Consider the following 20,913-nt stretch of genomic DNA (forward strand, 5'->3'; position numbering starts at 1 on the left):
TCAAAACAGAGCTAAGAATACATGCCCAACCCGCAAATAAAATTCTAGGAAGAACAGAGGAAAATAGACAGGAAAACTGCAAAATGCAGTCGGCCATACAAGCATGAATTGTCTGGAACACAACAAGCAGACCTGAAGAGGGTTTGTGCGTCTCTCTCCTCTTGGCTCGAGTCACAACCCCATAATGTAAATCAAAATCACTTTTGAAAAAGGCTTTCGCTGTTCAGAGCGGCGTCCGCATTTGTACTCACCTGCACGTCCCCCGCACCCCACTCGGCTGCCTGGCGGGACGGAGAGGGGGCGGGGCCCAGCCCAGCCCACCCCTCGCGATGCCCCGCCCCGTCGCTCCTGCGCCTGCGCCGTGCGCACCGACCGGCCTCGAGCTCCACGGCGGGAGGTAAGGGGCTCTCTGGAGGCCGCCTCTGGGGGCGTCGGGCCCTGATAGGCTTGGTGGGCCGGGCGCCCTGTGGCGCGCGCAAGAGGCGCTGGGAGGCAAGTGGGGCATTGGATCAGAAGTGCGAGCCCCATGGTGGCTGCTCCTGTCTTTCAGAAGTGGCGGAGCCTCTCTCGGTTTCGTTTTTGGAAGCTTTATTAGAAACTGGTATAGGGAGGCCGCAGACGATGCGAGCGGGACGGCCTTCCGGGGTCGCAGGGTGGAAAAGTTCCCGACGCGCGTCCTGTCTCTGGCGCGCTGTAGGCCTCGGGTCGCCAGGGTCGCTGGCGTCTGGGTTCCGGGACAGACCCGCGCATCCGTTCGCTGGTGGGGGCGTTTGTTGTGTGTGGCCCAGGTGTGCTGTGGGTGACACTGCGAGGAATGACGCGACGCTCGAGGATAGTGGGGAGTGGACAGGGAGCGAGAGGCCGAAAGCCCCTGCTCGCCAGACCCAGAGGTGGTTCGCAGAAGGTCCCACCCCTTGGCTCCCTCCTTTTAGCTATCTGAGGTTCAGAGAGGAGACCTCACATTGACTTTTCTCTCCAAATTCACTGTCTCTTCCATAACTCAGAAACCCAAAGCGGCGGGCCCGAAGAAATCGGGCGCCACCAGTATCCCGAAAAGTGGGACCTCTGAGCCGATGGAAGGTGTTCGTCACTTTTGGGGGCTGGGTTTTCTGAGAAATGGGGTCTTTCACTTATTAATAACCTCCCAAGTAACTTACTGGGAAACATGAGTATTACGGTACCCATCTCATATTAGTTGTAAGCACTACATGATAAAGTTTGTAAAGCACCTGGCATAGTCCTGGCACCCCTCTCTCTAAGTATTAATGCAGTGAATACGATTGCAGTTCTTTGACTTCTAAATGTTTCTACCTGTCTTACGTGAAACATCTTCTTATACATAAAAAACCTTTTTATTTTGAAATAATTTTACAATTACAGAAAAGTTTCAAAAGTAGTACAGAGTTCCCTATTGCTTCCATTAATAATTTTTTAGATACCATAGCGCAATTATCAAAAGCAGGAAGTTAGTATTAGTATAATACTATTAACCGAATTACTGACTTGTGATTTTTTTTTTTTCCTGTATTAATGTCCTCTTTCTATTCCAGGATCTACTCTAAGACCCGACATTGCAGTTAGTTGTCTTGGGTCCTTGGTCTTCTCCAGTCTGTGACAGTTCCTCAGTCTTTTCCTGTCTTTACATTGATAGTCTTTTTCAGTCTTTATACTCTTTCTGATCTTTACGCTTTTGAAGAATGCTGGTCAGTTATTTTGTAGAGTGCCCCTCAAATGGGGTTTGTCCAGTGTTCTCTCATGAGTAGATTAAGGCTATGCTTTTTTGTTAAGAACACAAAAGTGTGTGTGCCCTTCTCAGTTCATCATATGAGCGTAGCTGATAGATACGACTTATTGCTTGTGAGGTTACTCTTGATCACTTGGTAAGAGAGTGTCTACTGGGATTCTCCAATGTAAAGGTCTTATTTTTTCTCCTTATAATTAATTGACATCTTGGGGGAGCTTTTAAACTGTACGCATATCCTGTTTCTCCTCAGACTTTCTCTTGCTAAATTTCACATCCATTGGTGGATCTTGCCTTCAGCAATTATGACTATGGTGTTCTAATGATGATTTTCTACTTTCCTCATTTCTTTATTTATTAATTGAAATTATTCTGTGAGGATGAGCTGCGCTTTTCCCATTTGTTTATTTGTATTCCGTTATTTATTTGTATCCATGTGGACTCAGATGTTTTTCTATTGGTTTTTATCTTACACTTGTGTTATTTTATGTGTGAAATTGTTCCAGCTTTGATCATTGGAGTTTTTTTGTTTTTTGTTTTTCAGGTTGCTTTCTGTAGCTTTTCAGCATACTTCCATCCTTTTTTCTTTTCTTTTTTGGAACTTCCTAATTTTCTGGTACCATATGATGCCCCAGGCTCATCATATGTTTTCTGTGCCTCAGCCCTGATAATCAGCCACTTCTCCAAAGACCCATAGTTTCTTTTTTTGGAGAATAGTATTTAAACACAAAGATCTGTGCTCTAGGGATGTTCATTGCTCTGGGGTAACATTACTTCCAGGGCCCCACAGAAGACACCAGTCTATACATATGCATACCCATGTATACACAAAGATCTGTATTTATTTCTGTATTTATTTATCCATATATTTTTTAAAAACAAAAGTTCATCCCAGTAGCTTTGCTTCTAGTCTAACACCACAGGGTTCATTCTAGTTTTGTCCCTTATTTTTAACTTCTTTATCTAACAGTGAGAAATCTGACTCTTGTATTCTACAAAATGTTTTCTTATTTTTTCAGTCCTAGTATACACATAAAGTAATTTCAGGATTTCTGACCTATATTCCTGTGAGAAACACATTTACTAAATAGAGGACAGTGTAGTTCCTTTTGTCTCTAGTCTTACAGTATTCAGTTAAAATATTGTTTTCTAAGGTGGCTTAGATTATTTTTCTTCCTCACTTCTTTCAGTGTGGTTATGCTATTATAACACAGTTTATGTTTTTATAGTTTCTATTCCATTTTGGAGGGAAAGAGTCTAAAGGTAGACTAATTGAAGCTCCTCCATTATCATGTGCTATGCATATTGTGCTATTTGACTAGAGTGATAGGATTAGCAATGGTGAAGAAATATTTTAGTTCAGGCAGCATCTATTGAACAACAGGTGTGTTCAAAAAACATTTTGATAGGAATGATGGTAGATATAAAGATATCTCTTTGCAGTATAGAAAACAAAAGAGGCAGTGTGATAGATTGGGAAATGTTAATGTTAGACAAGTAATTGATATATTTAACATTTAATAACCTTTTATGAGAGAATAAGAGAAAGACATCCTCTGTAGTAAAACAGATATGTATGACATGAACAGGCAATTCATGGAAGTAAGAAATGCAATGGTTACAAAAAAATAGTGAGAAAGAATGAATAAAATCTAGTACTTGATAGCAGAACAGGGTGACTATAATAATTCAATTATGGCCGGGCGCGGTGGCTCAAGCCTGTAATCCCAGCACTTTGGGAGGCCGAGACGGGCGGATCACGAGGTCAGGAGATCGAGACCATTCTGGCTAACACTGTGAAACCCCGTCTCTACTAAAAAATACAAAAAACTAGCCGGGTGAGGTGGCGGGCGCCTGTAGTCCCAGCTACTCGGGAGGCTGAGGCAGGAGAATGGCGTGAACCCGGGAGGCGGAGCTTGCAGTGAGCTGAGATCCGGCCACTGCACTCCAGCCTGGGCGACAGAGCGAGACTCCGTCTCAAAAAAAAGAAAAGAAAAATAATAATAATAATAATAATTCAATTGTACATTTTAAAATAACTAGGAGTATAACTGGATTGTTTGTATCACAAAGAATAAATGCTTGAGGTGATGGATACCTCATTTACCCTAATGTGATTATTATACATTGTATGCCTGTATCAAAATAACTCATATATCCCATAAATATATACCTACAACTAATATATACCCACAAAAATTAAAAATTAAAAAAAGAAGAAATGCAGCAGGGCACGGTGCCTCATGCTTATAATCCTAGCACTTTGGGAGGCCAAGGCAGGTCGATCACCTGAGGTCAGGAGTTCGAGACCAGCCTGGCCAACATGGTGAAACCCCATCTCTACTAAAAATACAAAAATTAGCAGGGCGTGGTGGTGCGTTCCTGTAATTCCAGTTACTTGGGAGGCTGAGGTAGGAGAATCACTTAAACCCGGGGAGTGGAGGTTGCAGTGAGCTGAGATCACACCACTTCACTCCAGCCTGGGCCAAAAAAAAAAAAGAAAAGAAAAAAAGAAATGCAAATGGCTGATAAATCCATCCCGTTAGTAATTTAAGGAGTGCAAAGTAAAGCAATAATGAGACATCATTTTTTTCACCAATGGCATATCTTTTTTTTTTTTTTTTTTTGAGACGGAGTCTCGCTCTGTCGCCCAGGCTGGAGTGCAGTGGCCGGATCTAGGCTCACTGCAGGCTCCGCCTCCCGAGCTCATGCCATTCTCCTGCCTCAGCCTCTCGAGTAGCTGGGACTACAGGCACCACCACCACGCCCGGCTAGTTTTTTTGTATTTTTAGTAGAGACGGGGTTTCACCATGTTAGCCAGGATGGTCTCGATCTCCTGACCTCGTGATGCGCCTGTCTCGGCCTCCCAAAGTGCTGGGATTACAGGCTTGAGCCACCGCGCCCGGCCTCACCAATGGCATATCTAAGAATGGGTGCAGCACACCAACATGGCACAAGTATACATATGTAACAAACCTGCACGTTATGCACATGTACCCTACAACTTAAAGTATAATAATAATAAATAAATATATAAAAAAAAAAAAAAAAGAATGATAATACTAAGTACATTGGTTGGAATATGGATAAATGGACATCGTGTTATGTTTCTGGTAGGAACATAGTAGGCATAACCTTTTGTGGGATATGGCAATATATATTAAAAAAAAACTTGAAAAATCTGTCTGCCTAATAATTCTATTTCTAGATATTTATTTTTTATTTTTATGTAAATTTTTTCAATTAATACACAATAATTTTACATACTTATAGGATACATGTGATATTTTGATACATGCATACCATGTGTAATGATCAAATCAGGGTATTTGGGATATGTATCACCTCAAACATTTATTATTTTTTTGTGTTAGAAGCACTTCAGATCTTCTCTTCTAGCTATTTTGAAATACGCAATAAATTATTAACTATAGGTACCCACTGTGTTATTAAACATGAAAAATTTATTCCTTCTATCTAACTGTATGTTTGTACCCATTTACCAACTTCTCTTCATCCCTCCTGCCCCTTCCCATCACCCTACTTTCTACCTCCAGGAGATCAACTTTTTTTCCCTGTTTTTATTTAAGAAATGGGGATCTCATTATGTTGCCCAGGCTGGCTTCTAATTCCTGGGCTCAAGTGATCTTCCTACCTCGGCTTCCTGAGTAGCTGGGAGTACAGGCTACATGTTCCATCCATGTTGCTATAAATGACAGGATTTCATTCTTTTTTTCTCCGAGACAGAGTCTCACTCTGTTGCCCAGGCTGGAGTACGGTGGTGAGATCTGGGCTCACTGCAACCTCCGCCTCCTGGGTTCAAGCGATTTTCCTGCCTCAGCCTCCCAAGTAGCTGGGAATACAGGTGCATGCCACCATGCCCAGCTAATTTTTTGTATTTTTAGTAGAGACGGTGTTTCACCATGTTAGCCGGGATGGTCTCGATCTCCTGACCTGGTGATCGGCCCGCCTCGGCCTCCCAAAGTGCTGGGATTATAGGCGTGAGCCCCCACGCCCAACCCATTTTTTTTTTTAAATGGCTGAACGATATTTCATTGTGTATATATACCAAAATTTCTTTATCCATTCATCCGTTGACAGACACTTAGGTTGATTCCGTATCTTGGCTATTGTGAATGCTGCTGCAATAAACATGGGACTGTAGGTATCTCTCTGATACACTGATTTTCTTTCCTTTTGATAAATACCCAGTAGTGGGATTGCTGGATCATATGGTAGTTTTATTTTTAATTTTTTTGAAAAGCCTCTGTACAGTTTTTTGTTTTTTGTTTTTTGTTTTTGAGACAGGATCTCACTGTGTTGCCTATGCGGTAGTGTAATAGTAAGAACACCGTTTCCTGCAGGCTCACACTTTAGGGCTCAAGGGATCTTCTCACCTCAGTGTCACTGGGACTACAGGCACACACCACCACACCCAGCTAGTTTTTAAATTTTTCAGAGAAGAAGGGTCTTGCTATGGTGCCCAGGCTACCCTCAAACTCCTGGCCTCAAGTGATCCTCCTGCTTCAGCCTTCCAAAGTGCTGAAATTATAGCTATGAGCCACCATACCCAGCCCATACTGTTTTTCATAATGGCTGTACTAATTTACATTCTCACCAACAGTGTATAAGAGTCCTCTTTCTTGCCGGACATCATGGCTCACGCCTGTAATCCCAGCACTTTGGGAGGCTGAGGCGGGTGGATCACCTGAGGTCAGGAGTTCGAGACCAGCTTGACCAACATGGCAAAACCCCGTCTCCACTAAAAATACAAAAATTAGCTGGGCGTGGTGGCATGTGCTTGTAATCCCAGCTACTCGGGAGGCTGAGGCAGAAGAACTGCTTGAACCCAGGAGGCGGAGGTTGCAGTAAGCCGAGATAGCGCCGCTGCACTCCAGCCTGGGCGACAAGAGCGAAACTCTCTAAAAAAAGAAAGAAGAAAAGAAAAAAGAGGCTTCTTTTGCTACATCCTCACCAGCATTTGTTATTTTTTATCCTTTTGGTGATAGCCCTTGTAACTGGGGTGAGATGGTATCTCATTGTGGTTCTGATTTGCATTTCCCTGATGATTAATGATATTGAGCATTTAAAAAAATACCTTTTGGTCATTTGTGTGTCTTCTTTTGAGAAATGTCTATTCAGGTTCTTTGCCCACTTTTTTATGGAACTATTTGGTTTTTTGCTGTTGAGTTGTTTGAGTTCCTTATACATTTTAGATGTTAGTCCCTTATTGGATGACTGGTTTGCAAATACTTTCTCCCTTTATATAGGTTGTGTCTTTGTTGATTGTTTCAAAGAAATAATTATAGATGGCAGTATGGATTTATGTGTAAGCAGGGTAATTACACTGTAGTTTGTAATAGTGGAAAATTGGAAACAACCTAAATAGCCAACAATAGCCGATTTGTAAAATTGTGAAGCATCTATGTAATTATAGAAAATTATTTACATGGAAACATTTTTATTATACTTCATCATGCTATTCAAAATAAATGTTTTATTTTATTTTCTTTCATCCACCCATTTATTCTATCCGGTAACAGTGTATTCTATTCATTGCTATTCCATATTCTATTCTTGCTATTCCACTCCTTTGGGTTTATTTTCTTTATTGTTAAAATATTCCTTTTAGTACTTTTAATGAGGAGCTTGGCAATAAACTCTCTTAGTCCTTGTATGTCTGAAAATGATTATTTTGCTTTCATTCTAAATGATAATTTACCTGGGAATATACCAACTCTCTCAGTACTTTGAAGGTATTTCTGTCTTTTAATATCTTGCTCTTAAAAGCAAGATATTATTGCTTTATCTGTCTTTTATCTCTCATTTTTTTTTTATGATTCTTGTTCTTTAATGTTTTGCAATTTCCCTTCCATGTATTTAGGCAAATTTGGTTTCTTTTTAATTTATGCTCCTTGAGGCTGATGTGCTTTTTCAGTTTGAGGTCTTACATTTTAATTATCAGTATATTCTCTTTGAATAATTCCTTCTTACCATTTTCTTTGTTCTTTCTTTCTGGGACTCCTACTTGTTATTGAGCTTCTCATTTTATCCTTTATGTCTTTTTTATACTTTTCATCTTTTTATTCCTCTGTGTTCTGAGTGATTTCTTCCAATCAATAATTGTCTCTTATCTATATAATTTACTGTTTAACACATCTTTTGAGATTTTCATTTCTAGAAGTTTTACTTGGTTTATATTCAGGCTGGCCTCTTACTGTTTCATAATATCTATTTTTTAAAAGATTTTATTCCTTCCTTTATGTTTTTGGATATTTAAAAATATACTTTCTTTATTTTCTTTTTAAAATTATTTTATTATCTTTAGTCCATTAGCTATGAATTTTCCTGTTTTGTTGGGTCTGTGGATGGTCTCTTTTGGTAATGAATTTCTCCATATGTCCCCAGTTTCCATTCACTATTGCACCTGTTTTACTCTCTTTGTTTTTGTACCTGGAGATTTTCCTTTTTTACTTTTGAACTTGTGTCAGACATAAAAACCAAGTTACTAATGGGTAGGTATTAGAGGCAGTCTGTATAACTAACACATCAAGATTTTAAACTGTGAAAGAAAGGGAATAAATATTTAATGTTTTGGGGATGATAGATCTCTGAGAATCTCTTGAAACAATGGGCTCTATTCTCCAAAATAAACTACATTCACTTTTTTTTTTGGTAGAGATGGTACTTCGGCATATTACCCAGGGTGGCCTTGAACTCCTGGGCTCAAGTGGTCCTCCTGCCTTGGCCTCCCAAAGTACTGGTATTCCAGACATGAGTCACTGTACCTGGCCCCTTCATTCATAAATTTTCACAAAGATTCAGGGGCTCCACAAAGTTTGTATGTGAATTCCTGTCTCTATAGACCCTGGACTAAGACAGCACTACTCAGTAGTATTAACATTCTCAACTTAAAATTTTTTAAACATGGGTGAGGTTGTGGTTAATGAAATGGCATGAAAGCATGGTTTACAACGGTGGCTTTCAAGCTTGGTTAAGCTGTGAAGCCCGTTATTTATATAAGCTCTGATAAGCTCCAATTCATAAAATAGTTGTAAGTAAAGTTTCTACAACTGAAGTGGGGGGTGGGGTCCTGGAACCTGCTCACCTGTATACCCTACCCTTGTACTCTGGCCCCAAATGCATACCCTTGGACTTTCTGGAACACTAGTAGGAAACTACTGGTGGAGTGGAAAAAGTATTTCAATGTAATTTTAGAAAATCTGGGTTCTTATTCCAGCTCTGTCACTGGTTATTTGAGTCAGTTATAGGCAATACTAATCACTTTATTGAAAATGGAAGAGGCAATTTAAAGGATATCAATGAGAAGAGTTGCATATTATGTTATAATTTATTTGAAGTTCTGTAATTACAAAGTTACATTATGATGACATTAGATGTGAAGTTTGATACAAGCATCAGTGTTAAGCCATTTGATACCTTTTTTAAAAGGGTTATTCAATGTCCAAGATAGATCAGAAAATGAAAACTTGGATAGTATACTCCTATTTTTTTTTAAAAGTATTTATAAACATACATACATACTTACATAGAAAAAGGCCTGGAGAGACCTATGCCAAAATGTAAAGAGTACATTTTGTACTCTTTGTAAAAGGTGAGGAGATGACTGCTGACTTTGTTTTTTTCTTCATTTATTTATATTGTCTGAACATTCTAAAATGTAATTTTTGTAAAGAGAAAAAGATTTAAAAATCAGTGGTTTCATAAAGAAAAAACAAGTCACTCAAACTCAACATTAAGTTGATATGTATTTAGAATAAATTGTAAAACTAATTAATTGTTGGCTTTTAAAAATAGTGGAAACTAATTTGAAAACATTTTTAAAGAAATATTTTTCTTTTAGGTTTTTCTATATGAGTGGAAAAGACAGCTGTTACCAGGGAGGTCATATATCATTTTTTTAGGATGTCTGAAGATGAAGAAAAAGTGAAATTACGCCGTCTTGAACCAGCTATCCAGAAATTCATTAAGATAGTAATCCCAACAGACCTGGAAAGGTTAAGAAAGCACCAGATAAATATTGAGAAGGTGAGCTGTTTCATTTACTACCACAAGAAATAATTACATAGTCTGATTTATATTGCTTGTTCATTTCAGCTAAATTTAGAGTATTAGATAAGAGGCTTTGCTGAAACAGCTAGCTCCTATTGATTTAGCAACATTATGCATTTTTTTAGCTGGTTTTTCTGTTCTGCATATATACCTCTCATATATTCCTTTTTCTAGGAAGGGATATAGGAATAGAGTCTATACTTTTGTGTTTGTTTGTTTAAGAGACAAGGTCTCGCTCTGTTGCCCAGGCTGGAGTGCAGTGGCATGGATCATAGCCCACTGCAACCTCAAACTTCTGGACTCAAGCTATCTACACACCACCATGCATGGCTAACTTACTTTTATTTTTCGAAGAAACAGGTTCTTGCTTTTTTGCCGAGGCTGGTCTTGAACTCCTGGCCTCAAGCTGTCCTCCTGTTTTGACCTCCCAAAGTGTTGGGATTACAGGTGTAAGCCATGGCGCCTGGCCAAGTCTATATGTTTTTAATTGTACATATTGAGGTTTTAGGCAGTTAGTAATTAAGATACAAATTGATTGACAATACACTCTAATGTAAAGGCAGAGAACTTTGGCTAATCTACCTGCCTTAATTTCATTCACCCCATGGCAAGTTTTTGAACTTTGAGTGTGTGTCTTTCGGTAACTCATATCCTCTTTAGGTGTACATACATTAAAGAAGTAAATCATTGTGAGGTATGAGGGAATTTCCTTACTTCACTGCTTCTCTTTGAGGAAAGCTCACAACTGAGAAATACTGCCTAAGTCAGTTGAGGAAATAGGTAGAGGGAAGATGAATTAGTCTCAGGGACTATGGTAGAGGTTGCATAGAACCTGCCCTGGTCGGTGAAGTGGTTGTGGCGTTTTTGGAAACATCAAGTTTACTCAGTACTGAGCATTAATTTGGCAGATTATGTTGTCTTATTTGCTATGGGACAGGTTAGTGATATTTTTTGCTTCAAGAAGACTTTTCCCAGAATAAGTCTTAAGCTGCAGAACCTTCATTCATTCATTCATTCATTTGAAGGTTGGGAGTAGAGGATATGGTCATGAAGCCTTTCAATATAAACATTATTCATTACTTAACTCAGTAGCATATAGAAGTCAGAAAAGTGTCCCTTTTTCTTCCATAGATACTATCTGTCTTTCTAGAATTCAAGTCCTTTTAAAAGCGGAGAAAATCAGTTCTGAGAATATTAAAATGAAAAGTTTAATGCAAATATGTAAGTCTTTCTAGAATTCAGGATTAGTATTTTGTCATCCCTGCATTTCTTTCTTCTTTACTTATAAGCAATAAGTAATACTGTGACTTTTAAGGATGGAGAGGAATTGTTTAGTAAATGGGTTCTTTTTAACATGAATGGAAGCAAATTAAGGCCATTTCTTTCCTTTATTATCCTTCTTTTCCTTTGAGATTTGGCATGTCTGTCTTAGATTTTCTTTTTCTTATGTTTATTTTATACAAAAGTGCCTGCTGTCAGTACCCTCAGATCCTTGCTATATGTACCACCCAATCAGTCATCAATGGAAAAGCCAGGTGGGTGGGGATAGAATGGTTATATTACGGATTTCATTAGTTGTGCCAGATGTCACAAGAAGATTATTCTAGAGTTACATCCATCCATCTCTGCCGGACATTTTTTTCTTTAGCATTTTATGAAATTTTTACTTACTGTGGAATTTTTAAACAGTATCAGAATAATTATAATTATAATGTAGGTGATATCATCTTAAGCCAAACAGTTAATTTTATACTGATCTATGTTTTATTCCATATCCTGGATCATTCCACTATATCTAGGATGTCTAGCTTAATTATGAAAGCAACTTTTTTTTTATCTATATAGGATTGAATAACTTATTTTAATAGATATGTTATAGAAATGTAAAAACATTTAAAAGCTGCAGGGCTCAGTCTGAACAAGAGTTAAGAATTAAGTTTGGACTCCAGGTGTCTGACAGTGCCTCACTTTCAAAAAGGCATATTATTCTTGGAGGAAAGGTGTAGAAAGATAAAATATTCATTATGCTGGACATCAGTCATCCAATATGAATTTAAAAGAAGAAAGTCAGACTGAAGGGAAATTGAAGGTAAGCCTTAGTGGGGTGATTCTGCAACATCTGAAAACAATGAGCGTAGTGTGCTGTGGACACCTGGAGCTGTATTCCATAGGTCCTTCATTTTATTATACATGATAAACTTGATTAGAATGTAATCCTGAAATTTGAAATGTTATCATTCAGCTTTCTTGGCTAATGTAAGATAGACTTAAGCATTGTTAGTAGGAATGACAAGATAGTAAGCCTGTAACATAATTTTCTTTGTTTCGTATTGTAAGGATTTGGGGAAAAACTTACTGTATAGCACATACTGTATTAATTATATGGATAAGGTACAAGAGGCAGAAAACTAAAAAATCATATGTTAAATAAGATAGAAGTTTTTTTGTTTTGTTTTGCTTTTTTTTTTCGTCTCATAGTAACAGAGGTAGTCCAGGGGTACAGTGGCTGCTCAGCAATCTTCAAAGATCCAGGCCCTTTTTATCTTACTCTCCCATCCTCAACTTGGTTCTACCTTGTGTGTAAAATGGCTACTCCAGCACCAGCCATCACATCCACATTCCAGCTTGGATGGAATAACCACAATCATACCTTTTCTATGTTCTCTTTTCTCTCAGTGCATTTGTTGTCTCTCTCTCTCTCTCTTTTTTAAATAGAGACAGAGTCTCACTCTGTTGCCCAGGCTGGAGTGCAGTGGTGCAATTATAGCTCACTATAATGTTAAACTCCTGAGTTAAAGCAATCCTCCTGTCTCAGCTTCCTGAATAGCTAAGACTTCTGGTGTGCTCTACCATGTTCAGCTAATTTTTAAATATTTTTGTAGAGACGAGGTCTCACTACATGGGCCCAGGCCCATCTCATCTCAAAGCCCTGGCCTCAAGTGATCCTCCTGCATTGGCCTCTCAAAGTGCTAGGATTAGAGATGTGAACAACCATGCCTGACCTCTCCTTTTCTTTTAAAGAGAATTCTCTTTTCATTTTGTGGATGCAGTATAATAACATCTTTCTACAGTTTTTTTTTTAAGTTTTCTTCTGCTTCTTTGTCCTGTTTTTCCCAAGTCCCTTTTTTCTTTCTTTCTTCTCTCTCTCTCTCTTTCTTCTGTTTCAGCATGTAGTATTATAGGCTTTTCTTGGCTGACTGTTGATATTTTAAAGTGCTGATTGGAAGGTATATGTGTAAATGTGTTTGTGTGTATGCATGTGGATAGCAGGTTAGAGTGGGGGCTTTGCTGTCTGGAGGGGTGAATAGCTGAGAATCTATTTTAATTGGAGAACCACTAGATATCAGTAACTCTAGGTCTTGTTAGCTGTTCAGTTTTAAGAAAGAGCAATCCTCCATCTCCTACCTGTTGGGGTATGTTTATTTTTTCAAAGGTGACAGTTGTGGCAGGGGTTGGGGTGGGGAGGTTGGAGGGGTGGATATAGTATGAATTTTGTGACCAGCCTTTTAAGCCAGGGGAAGGAAAGTAGGGGAGGAGGTGAGCAGGCTCACCACCATTCAGATATTTATTGTCCAGGCTTAATCTTCCTGGTTGTGGTGTGGTAACTGATCCCTGCCCTTAGCTGTGCTTTGTGTCCAGGATCCTTAGCGTCTCTAGCCTCTCCAGAGGCTGTCTCCTATAGTATTGTCTTGTGCAGTGGTGGAACAGGGCAGTTGCTTGGGCAAGTATAGAGGGGATCTGGTGGACTACCTGTTCATTACATAAACTTTCAACCAAACCTTTTGCATTTTGCCCCACCATACACTTCCATCTGGTTACCTGGTAGCTGGTACCTTCAGTTGCTTAGTCATTGTTTAGAGACAGGGTCTCACCATGCTGCCCAGGCCCATCTCATCTCAAAGCGCTGGCCTCAAGTGATCCTCCTGCATTGGCCTCTCAAAGTGCTAGGATTACAGACATGAACAACCATGCCTGGCTGTGGCTTGCGTCTCATTGCCACTCTCCCCCACCATGCACCCCTTCTACAGGCTTACATTTTAGCTTTCTTTGGCTTGTTGAGTCAGTTACAACATATCCATACTCTTTCCAGCTTCCAAAATGTTACAAAATGTTAAATTTTTTTGTTAGTTGATGTCTTCTATTCTATTCTCATTATTCTTGTGAATTTATACTTTCTAAAGTTCTTTGTTGTCATTTAGTGGGATTTTGGAAAAGAGTAGAGTTGAATATTTGCGTTCAATCTGCCAGGTTTAATGAGAAGGGAGATTATTTATTATAGGAAATAAATGTTAGCTTTTCATAGGTATTTATTGATGTTTGCTGTTTCTTAGATTGTTAGCATTGAAGAATATGTAAAAGATGGATTTTTCAATCCTCAAGAAGTTTGCAGTCCAGTTAAGGAAATAAGATAGGAAACAGTCAAAGAATGATAAGAGGCAGCATATAATTACTATGAAAATGGATGGCATGAGCTATTCAAGCAACATGAAATCTGAACTATGTAGTATAAAATCAGACATAATCAGTCTTATTTATTGTTAATCTGTGATTACAATGAAAGTATTTTTCACTTCTCTTTTTAGTGTGTGACTATCTGCTTTGATCTTTTAATCACCTTTCTCAGCCTCGTTCCTTTTTTCTGACAGAACCCCATTCAGTTTCCTTCCTTTGTGTTTCAAGATAGGCAAGCCTCAGCACAGGTGGTGAATGATGATGGTCTGATGAATGCGGTAATTCCAATCTTGTCAATGTTTGGTTACCAGTGAACAATAGACATATCCTGTAGTTCTGGCCAGTTATACCTGAGGAAAAACCTGTTTGGGATATGGAAACTGGAAAGATTTTCCTGCTGTTATGAAGATATACAGATATGCATGGAAGGAAAGAGTCCCCATCTTCTTGGTTTTGTGTGTCTTCCTGTTGTATCTAGAACTGTAGCCAATCCTCTTGCAGCCATTAGGGGACAAATCTGAGGACAAAAGCTCCTTATTGATAGTAGTAAAGCAGCAACATAGAACTTGGACACTTGATGACCTTGTGAGCTTCTGAATTAAACTAACGTAGAGTCATCCTACTTCTAGATTGCTTTGTATGTGAGATAATAAATACTTATTATTAAAGCCATTTTTAATTTTGGGTTTTGTGTTGTTTGCAACCCAAAACATAGTACTTGGCTAAATTATGGCACTGCTTTAATCTACCCTTTAGTGCCGCCATGCAAAGAGACAATACCAAAATGATATTTTGTGAAAGTAGTGCTGTTTAGCAATGCTTGTCAGGGATCTCAACTTAACTAAATTTGTAAGGAGTTACTTGTAATTTTTTTCACACATATCATTAAATCATTTTAAGTTTTTTTCTCCTTCTCAAACATTTGGATTGATAACTTTTAATAGTGTTTCCTAATTTAGTTATAAAATCGTGTAGTAAACAATAGGAATCTGAATTATTCCTTATTTTTCTTATAATTTGTTGCAATAAGAAATAAAGTCATCTAGTTCATCCTCCACTTGATATAGTAATCTTTTCTAGTTTTCTAGACAAGTGAGAAAATAATAACAGTGGAGGGAGTAGTTGTTGTTTTCATTTGCTGAGTGCTGTGTTAGGTGTTTCTATATATCATAGCATTTAATCCTTATAGCATCATTGTAGATTAGTTATTGTTATTGCCTTCGCTTTTTAGGTGGAGAAAGATTTAGAGTAAATTACTTGCTTGAGATGTCAGTAAATGTGTTAAACTTCTAATGTGCTTGAAATGTAGTGTGCTTCTGAAAAAAAGTGTGTTGAATGAATGAATATACATATACATGTATAGAGCCTAAGATTACATCATTTTAGAAGCCTCTCTATACTGCCAGCTTTTTAAATTGACTTTGTAATCAACTAAATGAATTCTATAAGACTTTTTTTTTATGTGAATTATATCTATTGAATCAGATCACACCTATTTCTTATACTGGTGCAGTTGCTCTTTTTAATTTAAATGCTGGACTTTACAGTTATCATTGTTATATTTGTTATTATGTGGAATTGTGATCTTTCATCTATGTTAATCCTTCTAATTTATGTTATGTGCAAATTTGATAATTATGCATTCTTTGTTTTGAAGTCATTGATGAAAATGTTGGACAGGAAAGGGCCAGAGCATACTGGTATACTGTCACCATTTCTACACGCTCTCCCAAACCATCTCACTAATTATCTAGTATAGAATTTTCCCCAAGATTCACATTAAGATTTACAGCCTGCAGTGTTTTAAATATACTTTCTTTTGTGAAAATTGGGTCAATATTTGCAAGTCTGTAGGAACCTTACCAATTCTTCACAGTTCTTCATAGATAAGCAGAAATATTTCTGTGATCACATTTGCAAGGTCTTTTGGTTCTCTCGAGTGTAATTTCCCTGGGCCTGTTGACTTGAAATCATTTAAAGTATCTAGATTTGTTCTTAATCTTCCTTTGATTTTTTTTCGTCTTAATCATTTTATTTTAGATTTTTGTATTTTGAAGATCATTTTCCTCAATAAAGAAAGAAGGTGGGAAAACTATAGAGTTGTATAGTTTTGCTTTCTCTTTTACATCCATTGACAATATCCACCCTATCATTTGTCACCTTTCAGACTCTATTGCATAGCTCAGTTACTTCCTACTCAACACTCCTGATGATACCATCGCCAGTCAGATATAAACACACCACCCTTACACAGTACTGGGCCACAGACCTTAAGGTTCATAGATTTAACATTCACATGTTTTTTGTTTTTGTTTTGGCTTTCAGATTATTTATCTCCTGGTCATCAAAGATTTCCTTTTTCTGTTTACCCAAAGGGAACAGGAGTCATTCTGTATATTGGAAAATGTGACCATATTTGGTGAGGGTGGAGGGGTACAAAATATTGTGCAAATGAGGGATATTTACTGCCTTCTTGACTGTAGACTGAAGGAGGCAAGGACTTTGACATTTTCCCCAACGCCTATCTGTATTTCCAGTGCCTGTCACATAGTACATGCTCAATAGATATTGATTGAACTAATTAAAATTGTCCTTATCTACTCTCAAACTATAACAACCTAGAAGCGGATATTCTTGCTGAACGAGAACATCAAGAAGACAGGAAGGGAGCTGAAGATATCTCTGTCAAGTCATCCTCTGTGTCTGTCATGTGTCCCACATGTGTGGTCCTAAATGCCACTGTCTCACAGTTGGCCTCTTACCAGGACCTAAGCCCTGTGGAGACAGCAACTTGCAGAGCCCCATTTAAGGGGTGGGCAAGATGGAATCACTCTGCTTAAGGAAGGTCTTCCCTATTCATGCTTTTGAAGCAGGAAAAAATGGGACTATCATTCACTAGTCTAATCTTACTGCTAAAATTAGACTGAGTGCTCCATCTCCAAACCTATAGGGCCATGGTGTGGTGTCTGTCACACAGGCCAAAAGTTGTTCTTCCCAAGGTCCGGGCAGTGGAAGCAGTATAAACACTGATCAATGAACTCATCTGAATTTTAAAAGGATGAAGAAAATTGTTCCTCTCCACTGGAGGAACTTTACAAATGACCTTGACAAAGAAACCTCTCAAAATCTATAGAACCAATTTTTTTTTACAACCCTTTTTTATTCCCTTTTCTATGTCCTCCTTTTCCTCCTCCTCCTTCTTCTATTTATTTTCTCACTTTCCTTTGCTCTCTCTCTTTTTTTCTTCCAACTTTTATTTTAGGTTTAGGGAGTATATGTGCAGGATTATCACATGGGTAAATTGTGTGTTGCTGGGGTTTGATGTACAAATGATTTCACCAGGTAGTGAGCATGGTACTTGAACATTCACATTTTAATAATTCTTGGGAAAGCTGCAAATGTCTATGATATTAGACAGTTGTAATAGTAAAACGATAATCTTCCTCATAAGATTATTGTAAGGATTAAGATATTATATGAAAAAAGCTTGCATGCAAGGTTGATACTTGGAAGTGGAGAATATAACAAGTAAGTTAGGTTACCCAGGCATTCAGCATAGGCACTGTGAATGGAAAAATCAACACGCAACATGTTTTCTCTTATACTCTCACTCAACAACAATAGTCACCAACACAGAAGACTTCTGTTACCAAATGTGTGTGAGTTGCTCCCCATATTTCAAGCAAGCAATCAGTTCAGCAGACCCTAGCTTAGGTATCTTCCAGTTGAATTCAATTCTGATGCTATATACCTAGAGATAGCCTCGGAAACCACAGTTTGAGAGCCAAGTGCCACAAGACCACGCCCTTCCCTCCCACCAGTCACATGTCCAGGCCCTTGGAACTTCTGACCAACCAGCTTCAAGTTGGAGTTCCCACAGCTCCCTTTTTGAGCTCGATTAATTTGCTGGAATGGCTCACAGAACTCAGGGAGACAATTTACCAGTTCTTTATAAAGGATATTACAAGGGATACAGCTGAAGAGATGCATAAGATGAGCTATGAGGAAATGGGTGCAGAGCTTCCATGCCCTCCTTGGAGACACCACCCTTCAGGAACCTCCATGTGATCAGCTCTCTGGAAGCTCTCCAAATTCTGTCCTCTTGGGCCTCTTATGGAGACTTCATTGGATAGGCATGATGGAAGCATGGACAACCATGTCAAAATGTGATTGGACAAAACAGGTATGGTCTAATAGTAACAGACTGAGTGGAGAAACCCCAACAAGGCCTGTCTGTTCAGATTCTTATTGGCCTCTCCATGTATCATGTCTTCCTCCAGGGTATGGGGCAGGACCCCTTCTGACCCACAATGGGTTTGGAGTCCTGCCATTGGCAGGTTCGGAGGGCAGGAGGGCAGAGAGAGGTTCTGTTTCCTGAGGTCTGCTTTGGACACTGAAAGTGCCCCAGCATTGTAACAAAAGACTAACAAGGGCCATGGGAGTTATGGTCAAGGAACTGTGGACAAAGACCAATGTGTATATATTATATATATGTAATATTTATATAATCATAATATCACAGACACCATCAGTTAATAGTTTCTAATGCATTAGATTCAGAACGTTTCTGAGATACATCCTTTGTGTTATTGGTTTTGTATTTTTGATATTTGGTAAGCAGAGTGAGGTGAGTTACTCTTAACTACCCTATGGGGTAGATATTATTTATCTTCAAGATACAAGTAATTCTCAGTTTATGGCCTGCAATCATTGGGCCATCTGTTAATGTTAGGTAGCTTTCTGTAGATTCTTTGATATTTTCTATGTAGACAATCAAGTAATCTGTGAAGACAATTTTATTTTTTTCTAGTCTTTGCCCCGCCCACCCTCTCTCCCTTCTTTCCTTCCTTTTTTAATCTTATTGCCCTGGCTAGGGTCTCCAGTATGAAGTTGAGTGAGAGTGGTGAGATCAGACATCCTTACCTTCTTCCCAATATTAGAGAATGGTCTTTCACCACTTAAGTATGATGTTAAATGTAGGGGTTTTGTAGATTCCTGCTATCAGGTTGAGAAAGTTAATTTCTATTTTTTAGTTTGCTGAGAGTTTTTATAATGAATAAATGTTCAATTTTGTCAAATTATTGTCTTTAAATCTACCATCTTGCTATTTTTGTCTATTTGTCCATCTGTTTTCCCTCTTTCTTTTGGTTTAATTAAATATTTTTTATGATTCCATCTTTTTTCTTTTGCTGGCTTATTATACCTCTTGGTTTTTTATTTTTTATTTTTTTAGTAGTTGCTTTATGGTTCAGAGTATATATCTTTAACATCACAGTCTCTCTTCAAGTAATGTTATATAATTCACTTCACATATAAGAACCTTTTAACAGTATACTTCCAGGTCCTCTCTTAGGGTCTTTTTACTATGGTTGCTATACATTTTACTTCTGCATATGTTATCAACCTCATTTGTTTTCATTATTTTTGCTTTAAATTGTGTTATTTTTTAAAGAGATTGTAAAAATAAGAAAAAATATTTATATTTACATATATATCTGTATGTGCCATTTTCAATGCTCTTCATTCGTTTGTGTAGAACTCGGTTTCTGTCAGGTATCCCTTTTCTATCAACTTGAAGTACTTTTTTAAACATTTCTTCTAGCACACCTTTCTGCTGGTGATGGATTCTATCAGCTTTTTTATGTTTAAAAATATCTTTGTTTTGCCTTATTTAAAAAAAACTTTCTCTGGGGATAGAATTTTAGGTTGCATTTTCTGTCGTTTTCAAATACTTCCAACATGTTGTCCACTGTCTTCTGGCTTGGATTGTTTCTCACAAGAAGTCTTTTGTCATTCCTATCTTTGTTTCTTGGTACTTCATGTGTCTTTTTTCTTCCTGTTTTTAAGATTTTTTTCTTTATTTATTTTAAGTAATTTTACTGTAATATACATTAGTATAGCTTTCTTCATTTTTCTTGTCCTTTGAACTTCTTGGATCTATGGTTTTATCATTTTTCTCAAATTTAGAAAATCTTTGGCCATTAAGTTTTTCAAATTATTTTTCTCTCATGGAGTCCAGTTACATGTATTTTATATTGTTTTCATTTGGCCCATGACTTGTTGATCTTGGTTAATTTATTTTCAACTTATTTTTCTCTGTGTGTTTCATTTTGGATAGTTTCTACTGCTATTTCCATAGGTTTACTAATCTTTTCTTCTGCATTGTCTTATCTGCTATTAATCCCATCTAGTGCATATTTTAATTTCAGATACTCTTTTTTAATTCTATTAATTTAATATTTTAAAATATCTTTTATGTCTTTTCTTCTAATGTGCTTATATTTTCTTCTACCTTCTTGAATACATGGAACACATAATAGTAACTGTTCTTAATATCCTCATTTATTAATTCCATTATTCCTATCATATCTGGGTCTATTTCTGTTGATTGGTTTATCTCATTGCAAATCATATTATTCTGCTTTTTTGCATGCATGGCAATTATCTTTTGGATACCAGACATTCTGAAATTTACTTTATTGGGTACTGAATATTTTTAAATTTCTTTAAATATTTTTTAGCTTTATTCTGAAACACAGTTTAGTTGGGAACAGTTTGATCCTTTTGAGTCTTTCTTTTTTCTGATGGAGTCTCACTCTGTTGCCCAGGCTAGAGTGCAGTTAAACAATCTCGGCTCACTGCAAGCT

The 20,913-nt window shown here is 37.8% G+C and overlaps 1 protein-coding gene across 3 annotated transcripts in view; it reads left to right on the forward strand.

Annotated features, from left to right (window-relative positions):
• The first annotated feature begins 323 nt into the window (after positions 1-323).
• STX17 (syntaxin 17) overlaps positions 324-20,913 on the forward strand; it is a 77,385-nt gene continuing 56,795 nt past the window's right edge. The window contains exons 1-3 of one of the 3 annotated variants that reach the window (XM_011965248.1): positions 368-397; positions 8,421-8,582; positions 9,606-9,790. In XM_011965248.1, the coding sequence (XP_011820638.1) occupies positions 9,668-9,790 (123 nt within the window). In that variant the 5' untranslated portion in view covers positions 368-397; positions 8,421-8,582; positions 9,606-9,667. The other 2 variants (XM_011965235.1, XM_011965242.1) reach the window with 2 other exon arrangements.

The sequence above is a fragment of the Mandrillus leucophaeus genome, unplaced genomic scaffold (assembly GCF_000951045.1).
Source record: "Mandrillus leucophaeus isolate KB7577 unplaced genomic scaffold, Mleu.le_1.0 Scaffold1181, whole genome shotgun sequence".
Lineage (NCBI taxonomy): Eukaryota > Metazoa > Chordata > Mammalia > Primates > Cercopithecidae > Mandrillus > Mandrillus leucophaeus.